At 41.6% G+C, this 13,188-nt stretch overlaps 1 protein-coding gene across 1 annotated transcript in view; it reads right to left on the bottom strand.

The window, feature by feature from the left end:
* Positions 1-228: 228 nt before the first annotated feature.
* Positions 229-13,188, bottom strand: part of LOC111841566 (uncharacterized) — a 28,737-nt gene continuing 15,777 nt past the window's right edge. Inside the window, exon 2 of the mRNA XM_023807403.2 lies at positions 229-2,545. Coding sequence (XP_023663171.1) covers positions 1,856-2,542 — 687 coding nt within the window. The 5' untranslated portion in view covers positions 2,543-2,545 and the 3' untranslated portion in view covers positions 229-1,855. The remainder of the gene's footprint in view (positions 2,546-13,188) is intronic.

The raw sequence follows: 13,188 nt of genomic DNA on the forward strand, positions 1-13,188 counted from the left end.
CTGATGACCTCATTTGTTATTGTTCTTACAGTTCCTGCTTTATTCCTAACAGACAGAACTTGGAGCATTGTAACCCTGAGTTTTGCATGCATTGACTTAATTCATAAAACAAATTCATAGAATATTTTCTATGCATATTTTAGATTTGCAATGAGGACATTTTACTAGATAAAACATCCAATAGTTTAATTTGCTTTCAACACCTTAAACAATAAAGACAATATTACATAACTGTTTTAATCTTTTATGCATTACTTACATTTTATTACCTTTCCACAATTTATGCAAGTACATATAATTTTAATGCATCCGTATAACAATTAACTTTTTTTTGTATTAATGCTGGACGTTGTAGTGTCAGTGATACACATTTAGTTACCCAGAAGTGAAAACACAAAAAAATGTACAACATTAAAAGAGAAGCGACAGAAAAACAAAGCGTTTGTTCCTTGCGGCCAAGTTTTTTTTTTCAGGAGTCATGAGGCAAGAAATTAGTTTCATAGTAATTTATATTCCTTAATGGGCCCGAATAAATTGGCAGAACTTGGGAAGCCCATCACTAGGAATCTCTGTTAGTTACTGAAGTTTAGCAATCACAATCAAGTTTTTGTTAGATAAACGAATACATAATACATTTTGTTATAACAGTATAATTAATGAAGTTAATGCAGACCAACACTGTCCCGTAGCTTTTCTTTCTTTCTTTTTTTTTTAAATATGTGACGTTTATTTCTTTTTTATGAATTCCTGGTTTGCACCTCTGGGAAACGGCATATAGATGAATAGCAACTGTACAACTGAACAACAAATGCAAACTTTTATCCATTTTCACTTGACTAAAAGACAGGACTACAAGGGCACCCGACCATAGACGTGCATTTTATTTTTCGCAAGAGGGAAAGAGAGATAGAGAGAGAAACCCAACAAGCAAGGTAAACACATTTACAGACATAGGAACGTTTAGAGGGGGGTAGCATGAAAGGGCTTCGATCTGTGGTTTTTAACCATGGTCCCTGCGGCCTGCAGCGGGTGCATATTTAACAATGTACCCAGCTGCTTCAGTGCTTCATTAAACCAAGCGTTGCTCCTATTGAGCCCCTCTCTCAGGCAGTACTGAGGTTGTTAGCGGTTTGAAGAGAGCTGGGAAATCCTGCTGTGCCCCATCAAGACTGAGAACCAATGGTTTGGACCAATGGATTAAAACAGAGAAGCCATATTGTAAATAATAATCATAATAATAATAATAATAATAATAAAAAATACAAATAAAAATGATTGGAAGAATGGCACTGATGAGTTAAAAACACTTCAGCTCTGCTCCTGTTTGAGAAAATCGGTGGACAGCAGATGACCAAACAAACCATTACCCATGTAGTATGTACATGTGTAAAGCAACAGCCGGAGCAGTAACAAGAGAACGGAACAAGCTACCACATGTAGCGCAGAGCGAGAGCACAGTTCCACTGTGTCAGCACCAAATCAACAGGTAGATTAGAAAACACAGCACCCTGGAGAAGAAAGGCATAGGAACAGGTTTGGGGAAGGATAAAAAAAAAAAAAGCGAGGATTCCTCCCTTTCTGTATCTTTTTACTGAAAGAAACAGCAATGGTATAAGCATCGCAGGACAAGCATTGTAAGCTAGCTACATCCTGATTGGTTTGGAAAGGAGACTGGGGTACAGGGGACTGGGGTAGGGGAGACCGCGGTGAGGGCAGGGGGGTGGGGTGGGGTGGGGGGAACGGTAGGACCGATACTTGTATCAAAGTTCCAGCAAAAAAATACAAATGACTATAATATGGGTTGGCTATTTTCTTATATTTTCCCCAATTACTTTGTTTGGAAAGTCATTGTGCATTAATCTTTAACTGCTACGGTTTGATCCTTGAGGGCGGCGGATGCTTCTGTGCTGTTGGCCTCCAGGGCTGCACTCTCGGGGGCCGCTGTTGAATTCGGCACTGCCTCTTTCACTGGAGCTTCCTTCGGAGAAGTAGCGGCCACGGTCGGTGCTGCCGGTTCTGTGGCCTTGGCATCCGGGGCAGTGGGGGCAGCCTCGGTTTTGGCTTCCGGTGCCGCGGGGCTCTCCGCTTTTCCACTGGCTGGTTCCGCCTTGGACTCCGAGAGTGTGACGGCTTGGGGCTTCACCTCAGGCTCCTTAGTGGGAGGGTCAGGGCTGGTGGCAGCAGCAGGTGGTGCCTTGTCTTCCTGCTTGCCGGTAGCTGGTTTGTCCTCCTGCTTAGAGACGGGCTCTTTGCTAGTGGTTACCTCAGCCTTGGGCTCACCGTTGACCGTGGGCTTGGCCTGGTCTTCCTTGTCTGCAGCATCCTTGTTCCCCTCCTTATTTCCTGTCTGGTTAGCCACTGGCTGGGCCTCCTTCTGCGCCTTGTCATTGGCCACGTCGGTGGTGGCCGCCTCTGGGGCCTCGCCTTTGTTCTCTTCCTGGGCTGCTCCCTCCTCCGCAGAAGACCCTTCCACCTTCTTGTCCTTGGCCTTGTCGTCACTCACATTGGAAGCCTTCTTTTTTTTGCTTAGCTTGCCACCCATTTTCTGTTAGGAAGAAAAAAATGAACAGCACATATAAATAAAGGAGTTAGACAATCAGTGAAAATCATATTATAGTTATCTACAGTATTACTACTATTAGAACTGCTACTACTACAGTAGCTCCTACTCGTATTGCTACTACTGTAAATAATTCCATTGGCACTGCTATTGGGTGGTTAACTTTCAATTATATATATATATTTTATGAATGTGATGCCATAATAGAACAAAGAGGATCATTTGACAAAAATAAATAAAGATGTATTTGCAGGACTGTAACACCCACACCTATCCCCGTCTCGTGGTATAGTGCCTTGGGGCAGGAAAGCTCGCACAGGTTAACCTGAAAGCTAAGTGATCCGATCAGGGTCACCCAAGGCTTGAGTTGCTAGCCATCCTGCATTTTATGGGATTGTCCCTCAATGAAAAATAAAATGCTATGTCCTGTTTCAAACCAATTTTGCTAGAGATTTGTTGTATGCAGATCAACTTACAATTTAATCCGAAACATTAAAAAAAAAAAATCTTACTGTTTTTTCATCTGAGACCCCTGTGGCGGGGGGGGGGGGGGTCGGTTGTCTTATTTCTTGAGATTGAAAATGGCAACCATACCCAAGGCACACAGCTCTTAGCTAAGGGGCTAACTAGCTATGTTAGGCTGTACCCACTGGATGATCACAGTGGTGAAAGCGGCAATGACAGTATCTCAGCGTGCAGAGGAGGAGACAATAACACACTAAAATAAATAACAATATATGCTGGAGAAGAAAACCCAGCGCTGCAAGGAAAGGATCGATACTGCTTCTCCAGTACATATTTGTAATATTGCAACAACGAAAATTAATTCTAAATGTATTAAAATGACGGTGTTGTTGCCTAAAGGAACATAAAATATCTGTGTACACTTTAAATTAAATGAGTAGCCTCCCCAAATGCCACTATCCTCCAGAATCAAGTAGCAAGCCTGTCAGAGTAAATCCCCAAGACTATCACTGGACCTCCAAAAACAGAACAATTTCAGGATCATAATGGGATTATAATGTATAGAAAAACAAGTCATTATTACCAGTACAATGGCAATATCAATTCCCTTCCACTACACAACAGACAATTTTCTCAGTACAAAGTTGGTTTACCTGCTGTCAAATTAATAGTTATTTATAGTTACGAACATCTTCCAAATTTAACAGTGAAGCAAAATATAATCCCTGTAACTGATAATAGCAATACAAGCAATTTACTCTCACCAGCATCTGCTGATATTAAGAACAAAGCTATTGCTGCAGATGCAGTTTTCTCTGATGAGATGTGTTGGTGTTTTAGTGGAATAATGGAAAGGAAAAAGAGAAAGAGAGAAAAAAGAGAGAAGAGATCAGAAAAACAGGAACAAGTACGTGAAAAGTACAGACATGGGCATGACGTGGGAAAAAGACCAAAAACGATGGAGAATGACAGAGATTACATAAGACAGAAGTCTGCGCTGATATATTTTCAGCCTAATTCTTGAACAGACGTTTGCACTGAGCTGTTCTCCAGCATAGAGCCAAAAAAGCTTGGATGGAGAAACACAAAAGGAGTTGCAGCGAGACAATTTTTGATTTTTCCGAGGAGACAGGGCCAATGGCAAATCGAAGAGAGTCAAAATTAACAGACCCTTCAAGATGCAAGACACGGGGTGCTTCAGCTGAGGAAGATCAATTGTTGCCACACTGCTGAACAGCAGAACAATGCGATAACGGTGCATTCCGGAATTACAGTCACCCTAAACTACAGTAATATGAGCTAGAAGTGATGGAAAATTAACTTTATTTTTCTTAAATTAGTTATTATGTTGTGCATGTAATTGTGACACCTTTTATTACATTAAAGATGTGATTGCTCTTAAAAAATATGTATATGTATATAAACATAAATGTGAATATCCAACCGTGAGATTCAACTATAACTCAAGCTCCTGAGAGGCAGACTATGAAGTAAAATGTCCTGGTATTTGATCCGCCAATGATGCCATGCATCGTAAGAAGGTTCCCCAGGCTTTTGGAAGAAAAACAGCCCCATAATATTGCAAATCCACCTCCGTCCTTCACAGTAGGGATTAGGGCCTTTTATGTATGATCATTCCTCTTTCAGAGGCAGATCCATCCTTGGTATTTGAGTCATCTGACCGTAGATCATGCTTCAATCAAAATTCCAGTGACATTTCTTTCGTTTCTTGGGATGACTCCACGGGCTTTCTGACAAGCCTTTCAAATGGCTTGTTGGTATAAAGATGGTGTATAACTCTCATTTTGGAGACTTGAGGCCCCCAGGTTGTAACCGCCTGCAGTTCTCCAGAACATTCTCCCTCTTGAATCATCCTCTTGACTGCAATCGGAGCCAAAGTACACTTGCATCATCTTCCGTGCAGGTTCACAACAGCACCAATTGTTTTACATTCCTTAATTATACTGGAGATTGGTGTTTTCAAGCATGAAGCTATTTTTATAGTAATTTCATTAAATTAGTGTATTCCCTGATTTTCCCCGCGTTGATGGATGACTAAGGGAGTTTGGCATGGACGTCATCTAATACTTATACCCCTTAAGACTGAAGTGTGCTTAGAAAGAAAACCTTATACAATAAAATACTTCTTATATTTTGTTTATAACAATTCCCCGGGGTACTAACATTTGTGACTTCTGTGTTTTTTAGAGTTAAAAAATACAGTAACTAAGAAGTTTTCTTTAAATAATTATAACTCAATCTCAAGCTAGATTTCCCTCATATTTTGACTTTAAGATACAGCTGGTAAACAACAAGACCATTTCTCATCACCCATTTAGTTCATATTTAATAAATGTGAAAACTTCTGGGGAGCACTATGTTAAGCAATGCTGGGAAGGATTTGAGGAAGGTGAAAGAACAGGGATGATATTTAAGTATGACAGTGGGGAGGGCTTTAACAAACACAAGTACACAGAAAAACCAAATAAAATACAATCAGTTTGGCTTCAGAACTGGCGTGATAAAATGGGTATGGAAAGAAAGCTGATTAGGCATCAGGGTCTGTGTGGTGTTGGTGAGATGTTTCAGGGTACTTATGCGGGTAATAAGTGTGTATTTGCTTAGAACAAAAAAATCACAATTAATATTAGAATATACTGTATGGGAGCTGACAGTAACACAATAAAAAATAAAAACATTCTTTGGTTCTCCAAAAAGTTACTGATATCCAGTTGGATGGCTAGATGATCACCTCTTCAGTTCACAAATCTCTCCTCAGGGGCACTCCATCCATTCCATGTATTTGTTAAGTTTCACCAACAGCTCAGTTATATAATTAATTAATGAGTTAAATAACTAAATGTGGTATTGACTAGTCAAACCTTTGGTATTGGGCTGCTGCAAATACTGGAGTGACTTTAGGAGAGGTTTTGAAATAGCTAAGCTGACACACTTTGACAGACATAATATCACAGTTTTACACAAACATGCAGATCATTTAAAGATCATTTCTTTGATAGTACTGTAAGTCTTAAATGAAAATAAGTTAATTTCCTAATTTCCTGCTCCCATCTTACGTGCTGGTAGGAAAAAACAAATAACTGCATTCAGAGAAAATGTCTGGATAGCAAATGATACTGTGGGCCAGATGTGTTTCCAAGTCATTACCGATATGGAAATCTAGGTATTCTTCCCTCCCATATCCATAGGGAGGGAACTGAAAACAAGAATAGCACTTTTAGACTTCTAGAACATCTAATCTCTGTCATGCTATCAACTGAGCTAATGTACCCAGATCTGGTGACATGGCATAGATACAATAGCAGGTTGGAGCTATCTTTAGGGTGCATGAAGAGATCAACAACTTTCATTCCTTCCCGTAAAAGCTTTTCTGTCTTTTATCACACATCCCCTTGGAACCAGAAAAACTGGCACAGTTGAAGTCTTAGCCATTATATTTCTGAATACTGGCAGAATTCGGGGAATCAAGCAGCTTTCGTCAAATGAAAACACGATGAGAGCTGATTGGTGGTTGTCATGCACACAACTGCTGGTGCAGTTAACTCAAGTAAGAGACAGTAAAAAATGTATCTAATATAGCAAGCTTGGTGCGAGACTGACATTCATATGAGAGAGACATTGAATAAACTAGTAGGAATGTGTGCGTTGAACTTTGTCGTAAGGAAGGGCAATTTGTACAAATGCATAGGAATCTTGCTCTACTTTTGAGACACAAACAGGCGAGGAGTAAAGCTTGGAGTCAGAGCTCAGGTTCAGCCGTTTATCTCACATCTATCCCTGGAGCAGTTTTCAAAGGGGGATGGTTAGAGGTCATGCTTATAGGCTCAGCGGCAATGCAACTACTAGCCGAGCCTGGGATTCACGCTGGCAACCGTCCAACCACAGAGCCCTAATCCACTGAGCCACTCAACATCCTCCCAAGAGTTGTGGGTTATTAGCTGACTCTTTCAGGGTGAGCTTGATTACCACCTTTGAATATAAAAAGAACAATAACTGGCAGGAGATGAGAGCAAGTAGCAGAATTTGCGAGCGCCGCCCCCCCCCAAGGACCTGCCTCGGGTGTTAGCAGGTGTGTTTCTCGCTCAGTTCTAGTTGTAGCTGTTTGTGAGGAAACGAGCCGCCTGATGGCAGCAGAAAGTGCTGACGAGGCGCTTCCCAAAGCAGAAACGGCAAGGGAGAAGGCCATTATTTTAAGGCTGACCAGCTCAGAAAAGTTAGGCAGAAGCAGGAAAGTTTAACGACGTTGTCATCAAAAAAAAAAATCTAAATAAACAAGCAAACAAACAAGCAAATAAATAAAATGACACATTCCAGAATTATTTTTATTTTGCATGTATGTCTTTGAATTAATTGTTAAATGCATCACATAACAGTATGGATGTATTTTTAGCTAGAGGCAGCCAGAGAGTGTGGAGGGAATTTATTATTCAGGTTGTTTTATAACCTGTCTGCCGAACACAAGCCCACAGACATGCGGCATACAAACCAGCACAGCTTCACAGAGACTGGTGCCATCTGCTCTCTCACTGGCCGAACGAAGGAGACACATTTCATACCTTTTGATACTGACACTCACTTTTATTCCATATAGATTTAACACCGTTTATGTATGGATCTCACTTCCATAGCTTATTCTAATTTTGGGCTCCTTTTTCATAAGAAACATGTTAACATTATTATTTTTGTAAATGTTCCTTTGCCATATTTTTTCCCTTTTGAAGTGCCATCTAGGTAAGATATTTTCAAACGAACATAATTGCTGAACACAAACTGAAATTGCATTAGAATTAATGCTGGATTAACGTTCAGAATATCCTCTGGGTTTAGATTATTTCAGCCCTACTCCTTCCATGCACAGTGCACATATGGAGGATGTTCATCTGTTCCTATTTATGGAATAGAGTTTTGTGCTCAACCCTAGTAAACTCATCCCCATGCCAAGTCTCACACTCCCATTTCCTCATGTGCGTTTTCCCCATGCTACTGCTGAAATGTCAGCTGTCTGCTTTCCACTCAATGCCGCCCTTGTGAAGTCACCACCACTCCAGACTCCAAGCAAAGCCCCCCCCCGATCTGCAGCTATGTCTGCCCACCCACCAGGACTAAATACCACAACATGTAATAAAATACACATCCAGCGCATGATCTGTTTCGCTTGCTTCTCTCAGGTAGATGACTCAGACCACTCAGACCACAAACAGCACTTCAAGGACAGCCTCTTCCCCAGTGCTTTCAGACTGCTGAAGAGTTTCTCCCGGCTTGAAATCAAGCAACAATGCAACATTTCAGTCTTTACATTCTCATCAGCACAGACCCATGATGATCTATTTGCACATTATAATAGCACATCACATGTGATGTGTGTTATGCACTATATGTATGGACGTCTGTTGTTTGTATTGTAGCCATGTCAATTTTCAGCATCTAAACCTGCCGTAAACATTGTATTCATCTCATATTCATCCTCTCTGTTGTGTATCTTGTCTGTTGTATTTATCTTCTGTCAGTTTAGGCCCTAGTTGGTCAGTGTTTATTGTCACGGTGTCCCCACAGTACCAAGCTGTGTCAAAATGAATTCCCACCCGCCTTGGCAGTAAAGATGCTGACATTCAATCCATCCATCCATCCATCCATCCATCCATCCATCTATCTATCTATCTATCTTCTAACCACCTACACTGGTCAGGGTCATATAGAGGGCCTGGAGTCTATCCCAGGTAGCACTGTGATAAATGAACAATCCTTTATTTGCCATTTGCAGAAGTATGAGTACAGGCACACTGGAATTCTTCTCTTTACCTCCTTCTCTTTACCTCCTCCTTGTGGCGCAGGATCAGGCAACATATGGCAACCCCGGAGCTGGGGATTAAGGGCATGTGACTGTATTGCCAAGGCTGGAGCTTCAACTGGTGATCTTCCAACCACAGGCACAGAGACTTAGCTCACTGAGCCATTCACCCCCCCCCCCCCCCAAGAAAAACACCCGGCTTTTGGGATCTGAACGTTGAGCCCCAACGTAGGCAGTGTTGTGTGCTTGACCAATGACTTAGGGCCCATTCTTACAGTAAGACAAGAGATTCTGTGAAAACAAGTGGGAAAAACATATAGACCCCCTTCATCTCCAGCTGGACTCAATCTTACATTGTGCACATAGGAGTGCATTACGTCCTGGATGGGATTCCAGTCCATCACACACATACTCAGTCACCCTCTATGGGCAGTTTAGAGACACCAGTCAGCCAAGCTGCCTGTCTTTGTACTGTGAGATGAAAGAGGAGAAGCCATACAAAACCCTCACGATATGGTGAGATCTCCATACACACTCCACTGAGCAGAGGCACCTTCCCACCCATAATCCCTTTATCTTAAATTCTATTAGCGTCCTGTGCTGCTTTAAATACAGCACTTTTCCCTACTGGTCTGTTCCACAGCTGCTGCTCTATTTCCTCTGGCCTCCTGTCTGCAGGAGGGGGCACCCGTGTAATGCTGTTCAGAGATTTCCCTCTCGTTTGGCCTCCTTAGGGCTGCCCGCTCCCATAACCTGCATATGATTGGCTGGGAAGTGAAACATCGGCCGCGACTTCGCAGTGGTCCTCAGCACGCACGCACTTCAGGTTTAGCTTTGCGCCCTCAGGCCAGGAAACAAAATGGTTTCTGGGAGATAACTTTAGCTTGTACAGGAGGGGCAGGTATTTTCTTCTATAACGTCTTTAACTTATATAACTACAAAGAAAGCTGGCTTATCTCTGTTGACATCTGGCATTATCACATTCAACTCATAACTACTGAACTGTTGAATCTTTCTGTGATGCTGTAAACGTACCTCAGGCTCCTTGAGGTGACCTTGCTACCCTGTAATTGGTCCATCTGGCTATCAATCTCCATTGCAGAAAGACTTAACAAATGTCTTGTGACTTCTAGGGTTATAGTTTAGGTCTGTTTTCCTTCAAGGAGACCTTGGCAGCCTTATTACTGGTCTCAGAAACACCCTAACTCTATTCTTGCAGCATTTCACTCATCCTCATACTTGGTTTAACACTGTTTTTCAGGAATTTCACTCCAACTCTCATTCTGTCAACAGCTCTATTAAAGCTAATTAATGATCAGCCCTGCTGAAATTAAAAGTGGAATACACATAGGCGAGCTAGGAAAATGACTGAAAGCCTCTGCTGTAAAAATCTCAAAAAGCAAACACAACAAATTGGTTTTGGCAAAAAAAAATAAAGAAGTTTTGAGCTACTTAAAAGGCTTCAAATTCCAATGACTGGTGGAGTAAGCTGGTGTCCATAGCTGGTGATGGAATGCTGATCGAGTCTCGGTGAGCATAGAGCCAGGCATCTACAGAGAAAGGCCAGGATGGACAGGATGCCAGTCAATCACAGGGAACAAGACAGACAGCACCCTGGACAGGATACCAGTCCATAACAGTGCTCATAACAGGAAACCTTCACCTAATCCTTCACTTTAGTGAGCAGGAATGGGAGGATCGGAAAGAAATATGAAGAAGAGTGCCAGGAAAAGGACCCTGTACCCTGGAGTACTAAGGCTAAAGCTCCATTTGCTAAGCCATACAGGATGGATGGATGGATGGATGGATAGATAGATAGATAGGTTGAGAAATAAAAATGAACAAATAAGCTTCTTTGACAACCATTCTCTATAGTTGAACCTCTGACTGTAAAGAGCTAATCTTAAGGTCAGCTGCTGTATAAAAAGCAAACGGGAAGCAAGCAGAATGATTGGTACCTATTGTTGACATCTAAAAGCTGAAGAAAAGGTGCCCGATGAGTTTGATGCTGTGCTCTGCATTTTTCCTGAGCAGACATACAAATAACGCCACAGAATATACCCTTGTGTCAAAGTGTCTAAACATGACACCGGCTTCTTGCAATGCTTGTGGTGGCTAGATGTTGAAGACACTGACAGTGTAGAATGACAGCTCATGTCTCTGGTGCTTTTTGCTGCAAGCATAGCGGTTTTGAAAGCCACTGAGGACAAAATGAGCAACAGACACCATTAGGAAGCACATAGACATCTGTGTGAAATCAGACCCACAAGAAAAAGCCACTGCACTAGTAAGAAACTTCTGACATTTAGAGGTTGATTATAAATGGACAAGTGTTCATTCTAGGTTCAACAATGACAGATGAAATAGGCAGAAATAAAAGATTGGATGTAGAGTGGGAGAATGTTTTAGATATAAACAATTTATTGGATATTTTTTTTCCTTGAAGAGGACACACTTGGCTGGAATAGAGCTGAATATATTTCATGTTGATGGTCTGGACGTTTTACGAACAAAAAAGACTCCAATTAAAACAAAACAGAATGCTTTCCATATTTGAACAGTCAATGAGGGCAGTGGCTTGGATAATTAGTCTGCCTGCGATTAAGCCAAAGAATTCAAGTGCCAGGAGAGATTCATGAAAGACAAATCGGAAAATTGTAAAGTATGTAGGATTCAAAGTAAAGCCACTGTAGTTTCTTTAAGGAAAAAAGCATTATTAACAACTTGACTCTTATTAATGACTAGAGCGAATACTATGGGAAAAGTAAATTAGTCAGGGTGCTGGAGGCCTGAAAGCACAGGACACAGGGCTGGGGTACATCCTGGGCAGGATGCCAGGTCGTCATAGTAATTTATCTAATTAATTAAATTAATCAATCAGTTAATTTATTAGTTTAGCTGGTGGTGAAATTGTAGATAAGCAACCTTAAACCTGCATTATGTTTAATGGTGGAATGGAAAATGGGAGTAATTCTGAATTTTTATTTAGACTGAGCAGTAAGTATAGCTTTGGGTGAGAGATGAAAATCAAGATTCTTTTCAGTGAATTGATTCCTTTGAATTTGTTCAGCTAAATAATTCATTCATTTCCAACACAGTCCCTGTAGAATTTTTTTGTTCCATTGATTGGGGGGGGGGGGGGGGCACTATCCCAGACAGCAGACTGGCTGGGGTTCACCATGGACAGTATGCCAGTCCATCGCAGGGCACATACACACACTCACTGGCACACATTAGAGAGTCCATGCAAAGACAGAGGAGCAGCCATTCTCTACCGGCAACCAGTTAGTCTGCAGATCGTGGGAGGAAATCCGAATACCTGGGGAAACACACACAACACAGAGAAAACATGCTAACTGCTAACTGAATGTGGAGCGGGATTCACCCCCAACCCTGGAGGTGTGAGGCAACAGCGCCCCCCACTGAGCCACCTTGGTCCTGTTAACATTAATAAATATTTTATTACTTAAACTATATAGGCTATTTAGCTTTATGTATTATATACTATTATATTATAATATAATGATAAAATTATACTGGCCATACTGAGTTTTTCAGATGTCTGTACATCATGCTGAGTTGGTGTTTTGGTCATGAACGGCACCATGCAGGTTCACGAATCTTGTTCGCGAAGTGGACAGTGACAAATTGAACCAAAGAAACAAACAGTGTTGACCAAACTGAACGAAACATGAATGAACTGAACAAAATGCAGATTATTGATAACTGAGATTATTTTGTATACATAAAATATTCATTCAAAAACAATGAATTGCTCATGAATGACACAAGTCTAGTTCGCGCTTAGTCTCTCCATCGGTCTCTCAGTTGGTGGCTCAGTTCTCCTTTTGGAGCGGAGTCCAGTCTCCAGGTGTGTGGGTTTGGCTTTAATCTGTGAGTGTTTCATTTCTATGTTTTAATCAGGGTTGCCAGGCTTTGCGTTTCCCAAGTGTTGTGTCTTGTTTTAGTGAGCCAGCATCTTGTCTCGATTTTCATTGCTCTGGTTTGCCCAAGTCTTGTTTCTATCTACGTGTTCTTGGTTAACAAGATTTCTGCAGCTGGTGCACCATGCAATCGGCGTCTTGTGTCGTGTTTGTTGTGATTTTCTTGTTTTTTTTGTTCTTGTATTAAAGCCTCTTTTCCTGCTTCCCATGTCCTGCTTCCTGTGCCCTGGTTCCTGTTCATGGTTCCTGTTCCTGGTCTTCCCCAGGGTGCTTCATCTGAGTCTGTTTCCCATAAACCTTGTTGTGGAGCTGCCCATCCAGTCAGCAGCATCAAATCCCACTGGTTACCCATTTCCTGTAGTGTACTGTCCAGTGGTCTCAATGACCATCAGGAGGATAGCCTGCCATTG

Source organism: Paramormyrops kingsleyae, chromosome 1, assembly GCF_048594095.1.
Source record: "Paramormyrops kingsleyae isolate MSU_618 chromosome 1, PKINGS_0.4, whole genome shotgun sequence".
NCBI lineage: Eukaryota > Metazoa > Chordata > Actinopteri > Osteoglossiformes > Mormyridae > Paramormyrops > Paramormyrops kingsleyae.